The 16,412-nt window shown below is 39.3% G+C and overlaps 1 protein-coding gene across 1 annotated transcript; it reads left to right on the forward strand.

The window, feature by feature from the left end:
* The first annotated feature begins 3,657 nt into the window (after positions 1 to 3,657).
* LOC124275536 lies at positions 3,658 to 5,384 on the forward strand. Its single transcript, XM_046711113.1, has 2 exons — positions 3,658 to 4,048; positions 4,463 to 5,384. Exons 1-2 carry the CDS (start codon positions 3,661 to 3,663, stop codon positions 4,915 to 4,917), a joined length of 843 nt encoding a protein of 280 aa, XP_046567069.1. The 5' UTR covers positions 3,658 to 3,660; the 3' UTR covers positions 4,918 to 5,384.
* The last annotated feature ends 11,028 nt before the right edge of the window (positions 5,385 to 16,412 follow it).

Genomic DNA, 16,412 nt, shown 5'->3' on the forward strand with positions numbered 1-16,412 from the left:
TTATGTCACGACATTAATTTAGCTTTTGGTCAAGACGTTTACTTAAACTTCAGGTACAATAATGGCTTGACATTGGTCTAACAACGGTCATGTAACCCCGTCCACTGATTTAACAACCTGGTCCATAACTACATGAGACCATGATTACACAATGCGATTTACAAAGTGGTCAAATGTAACATATATGGGATTACACTTTCTTAGTAAAGTACAGATTCTTGTGCTTTTGTTGGGTTGAGTCCCATCCGGGATTTGAACCCACACCCGCAGAGTCAGGCACCTAATCGCCAGCACACAAAGTCAGCCGCTTAACCCGCTTAGCCACCGCGACTTCCACAAAAATGGTAGACCGGTAGTCTAAACTGCGGACTTTGTGTACCCCTCTGATAAGCGTTAATTGGCACGGTCGTGAAACCTGCTACGTGGTTGCACCTATGAAAAAGGAAAAAGCGGGACAAACATTCTTCATAAGACTGTATAACCAGAGGGGTCACTTCTCCACAAGTCTGTATGACAAGGGGAAGGATTTCAGCTTTCAAAAAGTCAACTTTCCCTGTACGTCGGGTAACATTCCGTGAGCTCCGCACTTTGGTGTTTACATTTCACATCTTTTGAGGTACCGTCCGACATTTCGACATAGATTCTAATGTCGTTGTCAAGACAACAAGTTTCCAAGACAACAACATTAGAATCTATGTCGAAACGTCGCCTTTCACAGGATAAAAGAAGTTGTATATCCATAAAAATTGTCATCAGTCTACAGTCCGGCATGTTCTTTCTACGAAAATTTCAAAGAGCGTTGCATTTCTCTTTTTATTCAAGAGTAATCTGATCATTGTTACAGCATTAAAGTCTCCAGTAAAGCTTTCAAAAGCTTAATGTATACATGTACATAGTTATGACATTTCATAATTTGACGTATCAGTGACCGTCCGATACAGTTCCTTATTTCCAAAGAGCATTTCAAGAAATAGCAAGATACTTCATCAGTTTGATCAGGTTGCTACAATACAGGAATTGACCTTCAGATGACTGAACGTTTATGAAGCAATGAGCTTGGTCTATAACGCTTGAAATACAGAGGCGTAGACAAGGGAGACTACCCGTTGTCAGACTTCCATTACGTGGAAATCGTTGGCTGAGTGGGTTAGATCGCTGACTTCGTGTGATGGTGACCAAATGCCTATTCTGAGATTGGACTCAACCCCCAAATGTACCAGAGTTGGTACTGTCTGAAGACGTGTAATCTCAAATACAACATATGTTGCACGTTCATGACCTTTTCGTTCGGTTCGTGTTGATAATGTACGTACCCTGCACACGGTTTTTAAAAAAATTATTGTCCCTTACAGAGTCAATGATGATACTAATATTAGATATATAGACCGGTCTTTGCATTTTTAGTTTTGTAATATTGTAGTAATAATTCGTTTCGCCGGTAAGACTTTTAAATTATAAATATCAGTAGAGATTAAGTAATCTTCGTTAACTAAAGATCGAAAATATTTCGTATCAAGTGTCGATCCTACGATGTATTTCCTTTTCAATTTGTCTTGGCTTTATTGACCCGCTAGGTGCACTATCCAAGCCGGTCAAACCGACAATTGGCCTCGACGTGTAGAAGAAGAAGAAGAAGAAGAAGAAGAAGAAGATATATTTATTTGTATGTCACATGTTATATATAAAGAAGAAGAAGAAGAAGAAGAAGATATATTTATTTGTGTGTCACATGTTATATATAAAACATACATAGACTTTAAAACATTCAATAAAATATAACATCCGGCCATATGGCCTATGAGAAACAAGGCACTATATTATATCTAAAACAGATAGTAGTAAATAAAATATCACAGCTTTGTAAGCAACAATGGAGTGTGGTATATTTATTTAATTACATGACTACAAACTGCGTTTGCGTATGGTTACGGAGAAGAAAGAGAGTGTTATTGTTTGTGTGTCACTTGTTATATGTGACACAAACATAGATACCTTAAGACACTTAATATAACATATAACATCTAGCCATATGGCCTATGAGACACAAGCCACAACATTCTACCTAAAACAGATAGTAGTGAATAGAATATAATGTGAATGATAAATAATTTTGCATGCATGTGTTGGGATAATGGCATGTAGCAATGACATATGATATCATAAATATGTAACGTCACCCATGCAGAACTACATATTAATTCATAAATTAATTTGTTTATGGATGATGGGCAGATGCACGTTGCTGTTTTTACAGTTAGGATGAGTAATACATTATCATGGAAATATTTCTACAATTAATATTGCAATGTGTTTACACAAATATAGCACACAGAAAATGAACACTATGTTATGCTTGTAAAAGAAAGAACAAACATACTCCTACCAATAATAAATTCCAGAGAAATTGACGCTATTAATATTCTTAAGTTATTTACATTTCTGTGACTTCCAGCGCTTGCATCCCGTGCGTTTTGACCATGACTGGAATATTGAAATAGAAAAGCTCATTTGTGATTCACTAGACCTTACACTTCTGGTCTGTATATTCTAAATTGATGCTCTTTTTTCAAATTTTCACTATATATTAATGATCAATAATGTTATTCTGTGTCACTTGATGGACAGTAGACCAGCCGTTTTTAATATCTTTCTCTATTTTTGCGAATGTATTACGTTAAACTCCATCGTACCATGAAACCAATTTAGTATACATTTTACAATAAACATATCCATTACACATTGTTACGATATTAGTTTCACAAGTTTGTGTATTTGCGCGATAACGTGACACTAATTTTCTTGTTGCGCAAAAAACGTATCTGACTAACACGTTGTTTTATCTTTGATCGTGGCCGTTATATTCGCAGGCTGAACAAAAAATTTCAGTAAACATAGTAAACGAAAAATTCTGAGTAGCTGGGAAACAGGGAAACGTCGTTGCAGCGCTTAGAGAACCAGAGTGGGAAGGTACAGTTTAGTTTATTATTTAGAGTTTGAAGAAATGATTGACCGTTCTTTTAAGCTTCGGTATATACACATTTCATTTCATAGTAATACACCATAAACGTACGGCGATTTAGTGCTGCTCTTCAATTCTACCAACATGAAAGTATGCATGGTACATTGGAAATGAATAATAAATTATGGTATTATGTTACGAATACATTAGTGGGACACTATTCCGACAAGGAGGGAGTATTGCTCAAAATAACAACACGTATCCATTTACTGTCCCCTTAAGTGGTATACACAACCCATGAAATTACATCACGGATTGCAGTTCTTTCCTATCGAACAATAACATTTGTGTAATGGGCCTTAGAGTGCCGCTGGGGGTTGTACAGACATGGTGATTAGTCTGATGAGGGTTAACAGCAGGTGGAAAAAGGGGGCTTGCCCACTTCGGTCTATCTACACTCAATCCATCCGTGACTAATCCCAACCACATGTTACCATTCAGTCGTAAATGGCAGCATTAGTGTGCGCCTAGCTGACGTAATTGTTATCATAACTCACTACCTCCCTCTTGTCCATGAGACATCTGTTGTCATTGGCTCATTTGTGATGGCGAAGGGAAAGCCGTGAGTCGTGATTGGTCAAGCGAAGAGTATGAACAGCCGGAACATGTTATGATATCATTGCCCGTCTACTGCCAGAAGCATGAGGAGACTCAGTGAAATGGATGTTGGTATTCCTGTGCCTCTACATCTGCAACAACCTCTGTTCATTGAGACCGACATCACTTATAATCTGGATATGTCCAAATTTCCGGGTCTGGATGACCCACAACAAATGTATGAGCCGGCCCTCTTAATTGCATCCAACGAGAACCCTTGGAGTTGTACAGACGAGAGAGGAACTGTACCAGGGCAATGCGACTCCCGATTTGCTTCTCACTCTCACAGAAACGGCTATATGACCAACGACCAAGGCAGATATGTAGCAATGAATGATTTTCAATCCACCCTGAATAATCCCTCAAGCGAAATGATGCTTCATACAACAGAAGAATCTTCAAAGATCCTTGAAGACGTACTCAGTGTGATAGGTAACATACTCTCTTTATACCATGTCTTTCCGATACATATATCTTTCAAAAGTATCCTCTTTTGAAGGCTGATGAGCACTGGATCTGTGACATGTATTTATGTGCATGTTTGTTTCATTATTTATAACAGACAATAGTCCAGACTATGTGGCTAATTTCCATTACCCATTGGTAAAGACGGTCTCATTTGATGAAATGTCCCAGGTACATATAAGTTGCAAAACATTTTCACAATCATGAGATATCTCCCTTTAGAAATGTTCCTCTGTTCCCCTACAGCAAATTCCATCTGCTGCAAAATCACTAAAAGCTCCTGAAAATGAATGTGGCTTTACAGCTTGAAATTCTTATATTTTTTGTAATTCTATATTCCAATAGTTTTTCTTCCTTTTAATGCAAATGATTACATTGCAGATTCCTGTCCTGAAGGATTACTTGACAAGCTTGTGAGTTCAACCAGTTCTTTCGACTACACAGCCAGCCGGATACCTCATTGTCCTTCTTATCTGACAAATGAACCGTGTCGTCCACCAATGTACCCAGACAATACACAACCTTTGTACTCGAACAATGTCACGGATTGCACCAGACATTGGACGTACAATACTCGCGTGTTTCCTTCAAGAAATGCCGGATTAACTCACATCCCGGATTATGTTCGTAATCTCTCTGCCTTGTCATGTGTCAAGACTAACGCTTGTGTCAAACGAAAGCATAGCAGTGATGAAGATGGATCTGATTATGGGAAACGACGTTGTAAAGCTCTCCAGTCTATGGGTGTGATGTATCACCATGGTTACAATGTATCTTACGCAGGACAATATCAACCATTCAATGAGACAATGTTCGGCAGGAGCGTCATGACATGATGATGTATTGAGCTGTATTTATTGTTATGAACCGTGCTATGAACATTCTTCTCTAAATGTCTTTCACTACAGTCCCAAACCAAAATGACCGAATGTGACTGTCATGATATGCTAATTTACGTCAATAGCCTTTTTGGCCAATTAAAATGTACAACATATTTGGTGTTCTTACAATCTTACATATCTTGGCATATACAGTCAAACCGATCTTTCTCACAAATACTAGTACATACCACGCGATACATAATGCAAATACCTGTCACGAATTTTGTTCTTTTCTCACCTTAGTGCTCGATGACAACTGCAAAACAGATGAACATAACAGATCGGTATCCGCTGTTTTTTCTTATCACTTGACGAATTCTAGGACTGGTAAATTCCAAATATTTATACAACGATGAAAGTTTGAATTTGGCGTTATACAGTGTACCAGTATTATGGTTCACGAAAGCCTCTTAGCTCAATGTTGTAAGAAGAGTGACCTAACCCAGACTAGACTAGTCTCTGAATATATATAATTTTGATAGCAACAAACAAACCCATTTATATTGAAAAGGAGCCCTAGGGAGACCAGAGATTCAGCCTGAACCTGAGGAAATCTAGACTTGCTTTATTTAGGGATTTAGCACTGCAGAGAGGGCTTGGCAGTAGGGAAATTAATGTGGTTCAGGGACTGTGAGACAGACTAAACCCAGACATACAATGTTATTTGTATAACGTTTCACATTTTGTACATCATTTACACGCTAACACACATCAGACAATACCATGCATTCCTTATGAATTTGCGTATTTGAATTATAACGTATTATATTCCATGCATAGCTATTAATAATGCTGGAGCTAACGCATTATGATAGGTTATATACGAGAATTGAAGTAGCGTAGTGGTGAACTGAAAACTGCGGGACGATGAGTTATGTCCCCTTAGACATAAGGGTGAAGGTATATCTTCCAAGTGACGTCACGCCTAGGTTAAAAATTGTTGGTCATTCTGGGTGAAGTACCCTAACGACTGATTCTGCAGTGATAGGGGTATGCTTGACACCCTAATTGGAGTTGTCTACCCTGTGTTTAGGTAACCAGAGCAGATGACGTTTAAAGGTAACCACCCCGGGCCCTAAACAGTTAACGTGAGTCTCAAACGACGTTTGGTCACAGAAGGAAATTGTGTTCGTTTGTGTGACCAGTAATTTCAAACGTCGAAGTAAATTCCTGTTTTCTTGGCCACGTTCACTGTCGTTACAAACAGGGCATTTATCATTTTACCGAAATTTATAATTTTACATATTACCACCTTTGTTAAAATGGGGGGGCGGTGGGGTAGCCTAATGGTTAGAGCGTTGGCTCGTCACGCCGAAGACCCGGGTTCGAATCCCCACATGGGCACAATGTGTGAAGCCCATTTCTGGTGTCCCCCCGCCGTGATGTTGCTGGAATATTGCTAAAAGCGGCGTAAAACCAAACTCAGTCAGTCAGTCAGTGTTAAAATGGTTAATGTCCTATTTATATAGACAGTAAGTATTGATCCAAACCAGGATGGTCCGTAACACTGCCTTGTCACATTGCCTTAGGCGAATAGTGTTAAACATTAAATCAACGGTTCGTTATCTTTTATGAATAGGGATTTGTCGAAGTCTGGTAGTTTTCGAGAATACCTCCAACTAAGCTGCCCACAATACATCATTAACAACAAAGAAACCCTTTCAACATCCTTTTGATCTATCGACATACACGTTGATTGACCGTGATGATAATACTGGTGTGTGACTGACGTTTATGATAATTGTTCTTATTTTCACATTGATCCAAACTGCATTGCGCAACAGCTAGTGACGTAATGTAGGGGAGCGTTTCTGTCCATAATCTTATCATGCTGTTAGCAAGTGGTCAATTACTGAGCAATGTCAAATCAGATATGCCAAAACCTGCCAAACCGTGACATTGAAATGTTACACAACCCCTGGCTGTTAATTTCAATAGACATAGTATCAATTAGAACCAGGAGAATCGTCAAACTGGTACACAAGCAGGCTCACTCCCTTATCAACCACACAACACAAGGCCTAATCTTGTCGTACACCCCTGGGGTAGTAAGTGAATCAAATTGCATAATGTATTGATAGTTTGAAAACATCGAGGAAGCACGCAGCTAAAAGGCCATAATAGATGACGATATAATTTATTGTACGAAATGCCCAATCAGTACAGAGTATAAAGGTTACAATAATTTGACACACATACAAGCAAATATACACATGCTTGTAAGGTAATATACAATGTAATATTACCAACATGAACGATATTAAACATTATCTACCTGTGACAACAATAATGAAATAGTGAAACTATACTCTCTCACTGGTATAATATACCTCTGTGTGCAATTGTCATGTTTTTATATGTACTTTAATTGTTGACATGTTGTCACACATAAATATATATGTTTAGTAATAAAACAATGCACAACGTCTTCATGACAAGACACGGGTCACTCACCAGATGTGGAGCTTCTTTGTCTGTAATAGGGGCGTCCATAAAATGAAGTGAGTACATATACGATATCATTTGTATGTTTAGAAATTGGCTTTATCTTCCTTATTAGTATATTGGGATAATGAGATGAAAAAAGATTGTCAAAAAATAGATTGTTGTAAAGTAATGAATGTAAACTCGCAGCACAATCTTGAGGCGTATTTGGGGTTTGAATATAGACTATTAGTAGTTCAGTATGATATGTGTAGTTCCCTTTAGCGATTTATGTGAGACATAATGCAGTTAAAATGTGACAGATGGATGTTTCATATGCCATTTGTTAGAATATGAATATTAATATAATTCCAATTTATCATCCTTTGTTGGTGTAACATAACCAGTGTCATACATATTGTATACATCATGCACATGCAGTCAGTTGGAAGATGCAGCATAACTGGATTCGAGCTTCATCTAATTTTCAGAACCAATTTTTTCCATTGCAGTTAGAAGCGTTCTGTCATAATTATTTCATTTATACAAGTGCAATGTCATTTACATTAAATGATGTATTGTGAAAACACTGTATCCTGCTCTGTTCAATAATGAATAGCAGCTGAAATATTCCAGTATGCATCTATCATGTGTCATTCTTGAGGACAGATGGGGGAATTTGGACAAATGGTCGACAAAGATACATGTAATGCAATGAACAAAATTGTTCTCTTGAAACTTTGTAAGATCTGATGTTGATGGTAAAATGTGTTTTGCCCATCTTGCTGGAGGATAGGATTATTTTGAAGCGCTCATCGGAGACTGGAAGACGTCTTCTCCCAGACCCTCGAGAATGAAGCTCAACTCAAGTCCAACATGGTTTCAGTCTAAAGCAAGAGCGCTCGCTTCTTTTTATTTATTCATATCATTTAGAGTAATGGCTGTTCTATTCTCACCTCTCTTGGGAAAACTTTATCTTTGGAATAGCCCTCTCTCATTTACTCAAATGTCGCTGTATGAGTGAAATGGCTATTGTCGATAGTACATGTGTCAGTCACAGAACAGTATGATGATAGAAGGAATATGCAATACACCGTCACACCTAATAAATATGTTAATTCAGAATCATGTGGTTTTGCATTATAGATTTAACATTGCAAGAAACACGTTTATTTTGTACTTGTTATCTACACACAAACTAATTGTATCTACAGCTGTGTCCTCGCGTATCTGTGACAACAATCATTGAACTTTGAAGGTTGTTGGACATGTCTTTCATGCATCTATAATGAACTGTGATTAGTGTACGTGTCAATGTCGGCATGCCATAATCTTATTCCATGTGTTAATGAGGTAAATGTTGTTATAAACTGCAGTATGTCATCGTGTGTTACTCTAGTTGTAATAACATTTCAGCGAGCTTTTTGCCATTTACAATGCTCTTAGGTCCATGACAATAACATGATTGGCCGACCCATGTTCGCACACAATTAGGATATTTTTAAAGATTTGTTAACGTGCAGATGTTAACAATGATAAAATACACTATGATATGAGAAGCATAAATATGATTATAAGCATATACATACGTACACACACACACACACACACACACACACACACACACACACACACACACACACACACACACACACACACACACACACACACACACACACACACACACACACACACACACACACACACACACACACACACACACACACACACACACACACACACACACATACATACATACATACATAAAATATATAACTAGGAATTGTACAATTTTTCCATTCGTTTGTCTAAAATAGTTTACATGTTTGGGAACATAAAATGGCTATCACAGTGCAAGATAACATTAAGCTAGTTTTAGTGATATCAGCAGTATTAAACTCGGGCCACACTTCAGCACATCTCTGCAGTAAAACCTGTCGGACATCATTGTAGACAGGACATCGCAGTAACACATGGGTTTCGTCTTCGGTACAGTCATTACAGTTAAAACAAACTCGTTCTGCAACAGAGAGGTTAACATATCGCCCAGTTTCTATCCTGATAGGGGCAACTCCACATCTAAAAACGGCTAACGCTCTTCTGTGAGATTTGGCCATAGGGGTAATGACGTATTCCTCAGCGCCGAACTCCGACTTGAAACAACCGTAAAGTCGTAGTTTGTTACCTCCGGTAGTGCGGTTACCTTGATGACGCCGGATCGCTGTTACCCACTCGCTTAGGAAGATTTGAAACATTCTGTTTTTTACTTCACTTGTAACATGCTGTATTGGAAATGTGTTTTCAATATTATTAAAGTGTTCCAAATTTAAGAGTTTATACTTAGCATGAATCCTGAAATTCCAGTTCCTCCTTAATCCAGTGCTTCTCTATTGGCCCAGCTAAACACTTTACATTAGCATATAGTCAGATCGGCTAGGGGAATATTCATACAATAGACTACGACGCTTCGCCCAAACACAAAGACACTGCCGTCATCTGCGTTCCTACAGTATAATGCGCATTGCCTGTCTCTCATCTGGCTTATAGTGTATCGTTTTGTTTCAATACACCGGGTCATGGTTTGAGGATTGTATTTCAGGATTGTAAAAACTATTTACCAATGTTAAATTTGTATTGTAGAAGTTAGAGTGAGTGAGTTTAGTTTTACACCGCGCTCATCAATATTCCAGCCATATGGCGGCGGTCTGTAAATAATCGAGTCTGGACCAGACAATCAGGTGATCAACAGCATGAGCATAGATCTGCGCAATTGGGAACCGATGACAAGTGTCAACCAGGCCAGCGAGCCTGACCACCCAATCCCGTTAATCGCCTCTTACGACAAACATGGGTTGCGGAAGGCTCATTCTAACCCGGGCCTTCACGGGTTCTAGAAGTTAGAGAATTTATAATAAGAAAATACAACATTAAAGATAACGAGTTCATCTACAGATGTTAATACATGGTTGCATTTAGCACTGTTTTGATACAGAATCTTACCAAGCTATGACGTTATCCAAGTGATAAGAGGTATACATACAGCTTGAATAATGATAAATTATGAAGGATTTTGTCGGGACCGAGATTTTATATCGAGACAACCGAGATATCGAGTTATCAGAGTTCGACACAACGACATAGTTTGTATGTGAATACGCAGAATAACAAACACAACATTGGATAACAGTTAGGAACAAACTCACAACCACATGTGTTAATGCAGTCAGTTTTTCGTCTGACAGTTCTGTTCTGTGTAAGTTGAAGATTGAACCTTACCATTGTCAAAACATTGTTGCTTATATTGCCTTAAAGCCAAACAATTACCATAGAAGCAAGGCTATTAATCATAGACAGCAAACATATTTCCATTGAAACATATACATGTATTTCCTATAAAACTGGCAAACACTTATACATTTATCCAATACAAAGTAATTCCCGAGGCAAAAGTATGTACAATATATTTGTATTATTGAATTCTAACACGTTTACAATTATATGCGTTATGCTAACTTTGAATTTTGAAAGTTCTATCTAATGAATATTTAAATGATAAATAAATTGGTGTTATGGGTTATAGATAATGTGCGTACAAAAGACCCTAAATACTAGTTTAGCATAGACATCGAAAGTTCACCCAACGTCGACCTGTTGTAAACATAATCAGAAAGGGTTTCCCTTTGGCAGGTCATGATCGAAAAATATCTTCCTTTCAAACTCAGCTCTCCTTTCGCCTTTCTTCAAAATGTCCTCCTCGCTAAATCGGTCCATAGGCTTAGAAGAAATTACATTGGGTAGGTTTGTTCTTAAATCGCACACTAAGTTGCATGACGCCCCAAAGGCTATTTCTAAGGTTAAAAAGACGCGCTACCAGATGGAACGGATATAAAGATAACAGCACATTTGTGCTTCAGTTTACCACTATGTTTGATGTCTTAGGGAGTGGGGCGCTTTCTTGAGTGAAAGATAGACAGTTATTGACGACGCTATGCCCCCACCCAACGTCCCCCTGTGACTTGGTGGGAGACCACTCGTCAGTCAGTGTCTAATCACCATATGTACACAAGCTTACCCTCAGGTTATCGCGCAAGACGCCATCACAGACTTCAGAAAGGATGATGACGTAATGCGCTGACCGCATGATGGGCACCATTGCGTGTTTAGCATCACGGCGATGTGATGACATTGTTATCTGGTGTTGTGTTGTAGCGACTGGTAGCACAGTGGGTGTATCATTGTGTCTTTGTCTGCGGTAAGACATATCCGATGTATGACATCATTGCCTTTGGTACGCTGATAGCTATCCATTTGTGTGATGTGAATGACGAAATAACATTGACGTAGGTAATTACACAGCCGGAAACTGACTGTTTATACGGGAAGGTTGCATTGCTTTGTTAAATAACCGGAATGGGAGGTTAATCTTACATTGTAGATTGTTGATGATTTAAAACAAAAGCGGTGGCCCTTTCTACATACACAAGAAATCTCTGCTAAAGGCGGAATCGATTGTACAATTCCATCTATAATATGATCTAGTGTTTAGGGGTAACTATCGACATAGTGAAGATACAAGCTATTTGCGAAATGGTGAGTGTATCCTGTCCCACCGGTGGCACCCATCATAAACACATGCAAAAGCTAGTCAATTATTCATCTGAATTAATATCGGGAACGTATGGTACATCATTTTTGTCACCGATTCACCAAATTTAGAAGTTTCCATAACATGTCTTCCATACAAAAACTTTAGTGATGCCTTCAATGTTTGACACCTTGAAAAAACAAACATTCGTTGTTGTTTAACAGCGCACTCAGCAATATTCCAACTATATGACATCGGTCTGTAAATAACAGAGTCCGGACCAGACAATCCAGTGATCAACAGCATGAACATCGTTCTACACAATTGGGATACGATGACATGTGCCAACAAAGTCAGCGAGCCTGACCACCCCATCCTCTTACGACAAGCATGGGATACTGAAGATCATTTCTAACCCGGATCTTCACGGGTAATCAAACAAACAACTTCTGATCAAGAGTTGTATAGCGCTGTTAGAGTGAGTGAGTGAGTTCAGTTTTACGCCGCTTTGAACAATATTCCAGCTATATCACGGCGGGGGACACCAGAAATGGGCTTCACACATTGTACCCATGTGTGGAATCGAACCCGGGTCTTCGGCGTGACGAGCGAACGCTTTAACCACTAGACTACCCCACCACCCCAGCGCTGTTAGAAATTTTGGTGAGACGAACATGCTCGATTGTACAACAAAAGTTTTGAATGTGCACATCAAAGGCTGGAGCTGTTGGCATATTGCTCGACAGGATTAGAAGAGAAATTGACCACCAGAAAGTTGAAACCACCTCTTTTGTCAATGAATTAATTGCTGATAAGGGTATGAAAGAACACGAAAACAGGTTTAATTTGGATACTATCTCGGGATCAGTCGTTAGGGATGCTCCAGTCGTCTTAGGTACTTACTCTTTGAAGGGCTGCGACCGCTTATTAAGGCGTGACATGTATGATCATTGATCTCTCAGCAACATTCTTCACGGGCACAAGTGTCATCTACATCAACCACCAGCATCAACCTGACCCGAAATAATCTAGATGTTGTTTAAAGACGTGTTAATCACACACACCATTTCCCTAGAGTACACTTGATTTGGGATCCAGGCAGGGTGTTGCGGTCACACATAGATTTGATTAATTGTGTGTGTGTGTGTGTGTGTGTGTGTGTGTGTGTGTGTGTGTGTGTGTGTGTGTGTGTGTGTGTGTGTGTGTGTGTGTGTGTGTGTGTGTGTGTGTGTGTGTGTGTGTGTGTGTGTGTGTGTGTGTGTGTGTGTGTGTGTGTGTGTGTGTGTGTGCCCCCATTCACTGCAGGGTAAACAGAGGCAATTTATGAATAAACTCATGGTCAACCATCCAAAGACTCTCCGTAACCAACGTTGCCTAACGTCAACAAGTTATCATGTGTTTCTTTTTCCTGCAACGACAGGAGCTGGGTAGGAGATGATTTATTCGATGCAAGTTAGAGTGTGAAGTATATTACGAAGGGTATAAATATTTGCTGTTGTGTACATGCAACACGACACCTATAAATGAAATACACCACGACACACTGAACATATTTAACACGGCAATTCCTTGCTGACATATGTATACAAACACTACCACTGCGCTCTCGGTAGACTAACGCTTAGTCTCTGAATATATATAATTTTGATAGGAACAACTTTTTAAACTGAAAAGGAGCCCCAGTGAGATGGGAGACTCACAACGTGAGGAAATCTAGACTTGCTTCATTTATGGCTTCAGCATTGCTGAAAGGAAAATGCAGAAGGGAAAATAATGCGGCACAGTGACCATATGCTAATGGCGACGGGCGATTTGTCTCGACGATTGATGAAATATTGTATGTCCGCTTCAATCACCTTGATCGTTCATAGACAGAATTCACAACGAATACGACAGGTAAATTATTGTGGTATATGTTATTTGAACTTAAACTTGGAAAGTTAATTGGACGTTGAAAGATATGTGGATACTCTTGCGTTTGCACCAACATGATATAGCTTAAATTAAATTTACAATCTGTGTAACCATCATCCAATGGACTGTATGCATTGCGCGCTCGTGAGGATTTTACGCCGCCTAGAGCAGTATTTCAGTCACTGCGTGAGTGAGTGAGCTTAGTTTTACGCCACACTCAGTAATATTCCAGCTATATGGCGGCCGTCTGTAAATAATCGAGTCTGGACCAGACAATCCAGTGATCAACAGCATGAACATCGTCCTGCGCAATTGGGAACCGATGACATGTGTCATCCAAGTCAGCGAGCCTGACCACCCGATCCTGTTTGTCGCCTCTTACGACAAGCATGGGTTACTGCAGATCAATTCTATCCCGTATCTTCACGGGTCGAAACGTTAGTGAGTGAGTGAGGTTAGCTTTACGCCGCTTTAAACAACATTCCATCAATTGAAACGTTAGTAACACAGGTCAAAGTATTCAGGATTACTAATTAATAGCACATGAGGTGAACACGATAATATCCCGCAAAAATTAATCAATTCCTTTTCGTAATTGAAGTGTACGCAGAAACTGTTGCTCCATGCTAGATGTGGTTAAATCAGCCCTCGGATTCCAGACACGTGTTTACGTCATGGAGTCCTTCTGGTGAAGTAGAGATTATTCCGAAACACGTCAAAACGCTTCTGCAATGCTATTTATAAAGCTTGTCGTCCACAACGACCGGCGATAGAGGTTATATCCAATTTCTGCATTATTTTGATAGTGGTTGTCAAAGTCCGCGATGGTGAACATTTCAGAAACGATGGAAGGGGAGAACAAGACAATTATCAAGTGATCCAGGTTACGAAAATGTCATTGTCATCATCTGTCCACGGGAGACCAAGAAGACGAAAAGGTGAAACAGAAACAGTCTACCCACATGTCTATCAATGAGGTTGTCAACGGGCACTGTTTGAAAAGACACACCTGCATATCCGGGTCATCATGGAGGTGGTTGCTCTGGAAATCGATAACAGGGACGGGATTGGAAACGGGAGACTGTGAGTATTGTTATACGCCGCATTAGGCATTAGTATTCCGCATTAGGGACACCAGAAATGGGCTTCACACATTGTACGCGTGTGGGTGATCGAGCCCTGGGTCAAATAATTAACGTCACGGAAAGTTTGATTAAAATCTGTTGTATTACAGTAAGTGCTCGCCACAGCAACACTAAAAGATCAGATAACAACACCATTACAGGTCTCGGCAGAACGACCTTTCGCGAACTTTACCGAGCAATGGAACTACTAACACGAAGTCGACATTAGCCTATCAGAAGGCAGCTTTGTTCAGTTATATACCCATAGTTTCAAAATGGCGACTTCTAGTCCTCACTTTACTTGCTAAATATTTTATACATTTCAAACGTTGAATGCTTTGCGATGTCTAATATACTGATTGTATGCCGTCTTTTTCACGGGCTATGGAGAGTGTCAAATATTTATCCCACCGAAACGGTATTTCATCCGAGCAGATGAAGCACGACATTGGCTATTTTTTAGCCATTTAGAAAAATAATAGTTTGAACTAAATTCGAATTTATGTCATGCACCAAAGGCTTTCCTGACCACATTCGTATTCGCATTTATACAATATTCAATATGGTGGACAATTGTTACATCACGTTTTACGTATTTTGGCGCGAAAGCGACGAGTCGAATACTGGATGCTTTTTAGAGCGAAAGAGACATTTCTAAACCATACCAGCACACTATAAACTAGTGTAATTTTTTGTTATTTTAGAATATTTTAGGATTTGTATCAATATGTACTGTTAGGTGATGAATCTTTTTTCAGGTATTTGATAAAACAAACTGTACTAGTTAGTAGCAGTTGGCTTCGTGAACAGATGTACTCACCAAACTCCAGTTAAGTCGTACGTGATGTTTTATGCCGCACTCAGATATATTGATATTGCAGGTATATGACGGTGGTCTGCAATCGACTGAATCTGGACCAGAAAATTAAGAGATTTGCATTATGAGCATCGAGCTGCACTTTTGGAATACATAAAAGGCATGAACCCAATCTGATCACCCGTTCAGTCAGTCGCCTCTTACGACAAGCATGTGTTGCTAGGATCACAAATCCCGGTCGTACTCCCACTAAATTAACGTTCGATGTTTTTGTTAGGATTCATCCGAGCAGCTACTAATTCATCATTGACAATAAATATTCAACCTTATAAAAAGAATATGACCGTTATAGTAAATGTTTGAAGCGACTTAAAATACTGAAAGTATGTTGCGTGTACGAAGCGTACATAACATACAGTGAATTTACTGCAGAGACCATATACCGGTATATGATCTCTGTTTACTGTTGCTTGACGCACAGGCAAACTGTGGTGTGAACAGGGTTGCGCAACAGACGGAAGAATAACCAGTCTTCCTATTTAGCCACCATCAAAGGTAGATACCACTTTCCTCACAGTGTTGTGCT

The sequence above is a fragment of the Haliotis rubra genome, unplaced genomic scaffold, assembly GCF_003918875.1.
Source record: "Haliotis rubra isolate DU_JTF1 unplaced genomic scaffold, ASM391887v1 Scf20, whole genome shotgun sequence".
NCBI lineage: Eukaryota > Metazoa > Mollusca > Gastropoda > Lepetellida > Haliotidae > Haliotis > Haliotis rubra.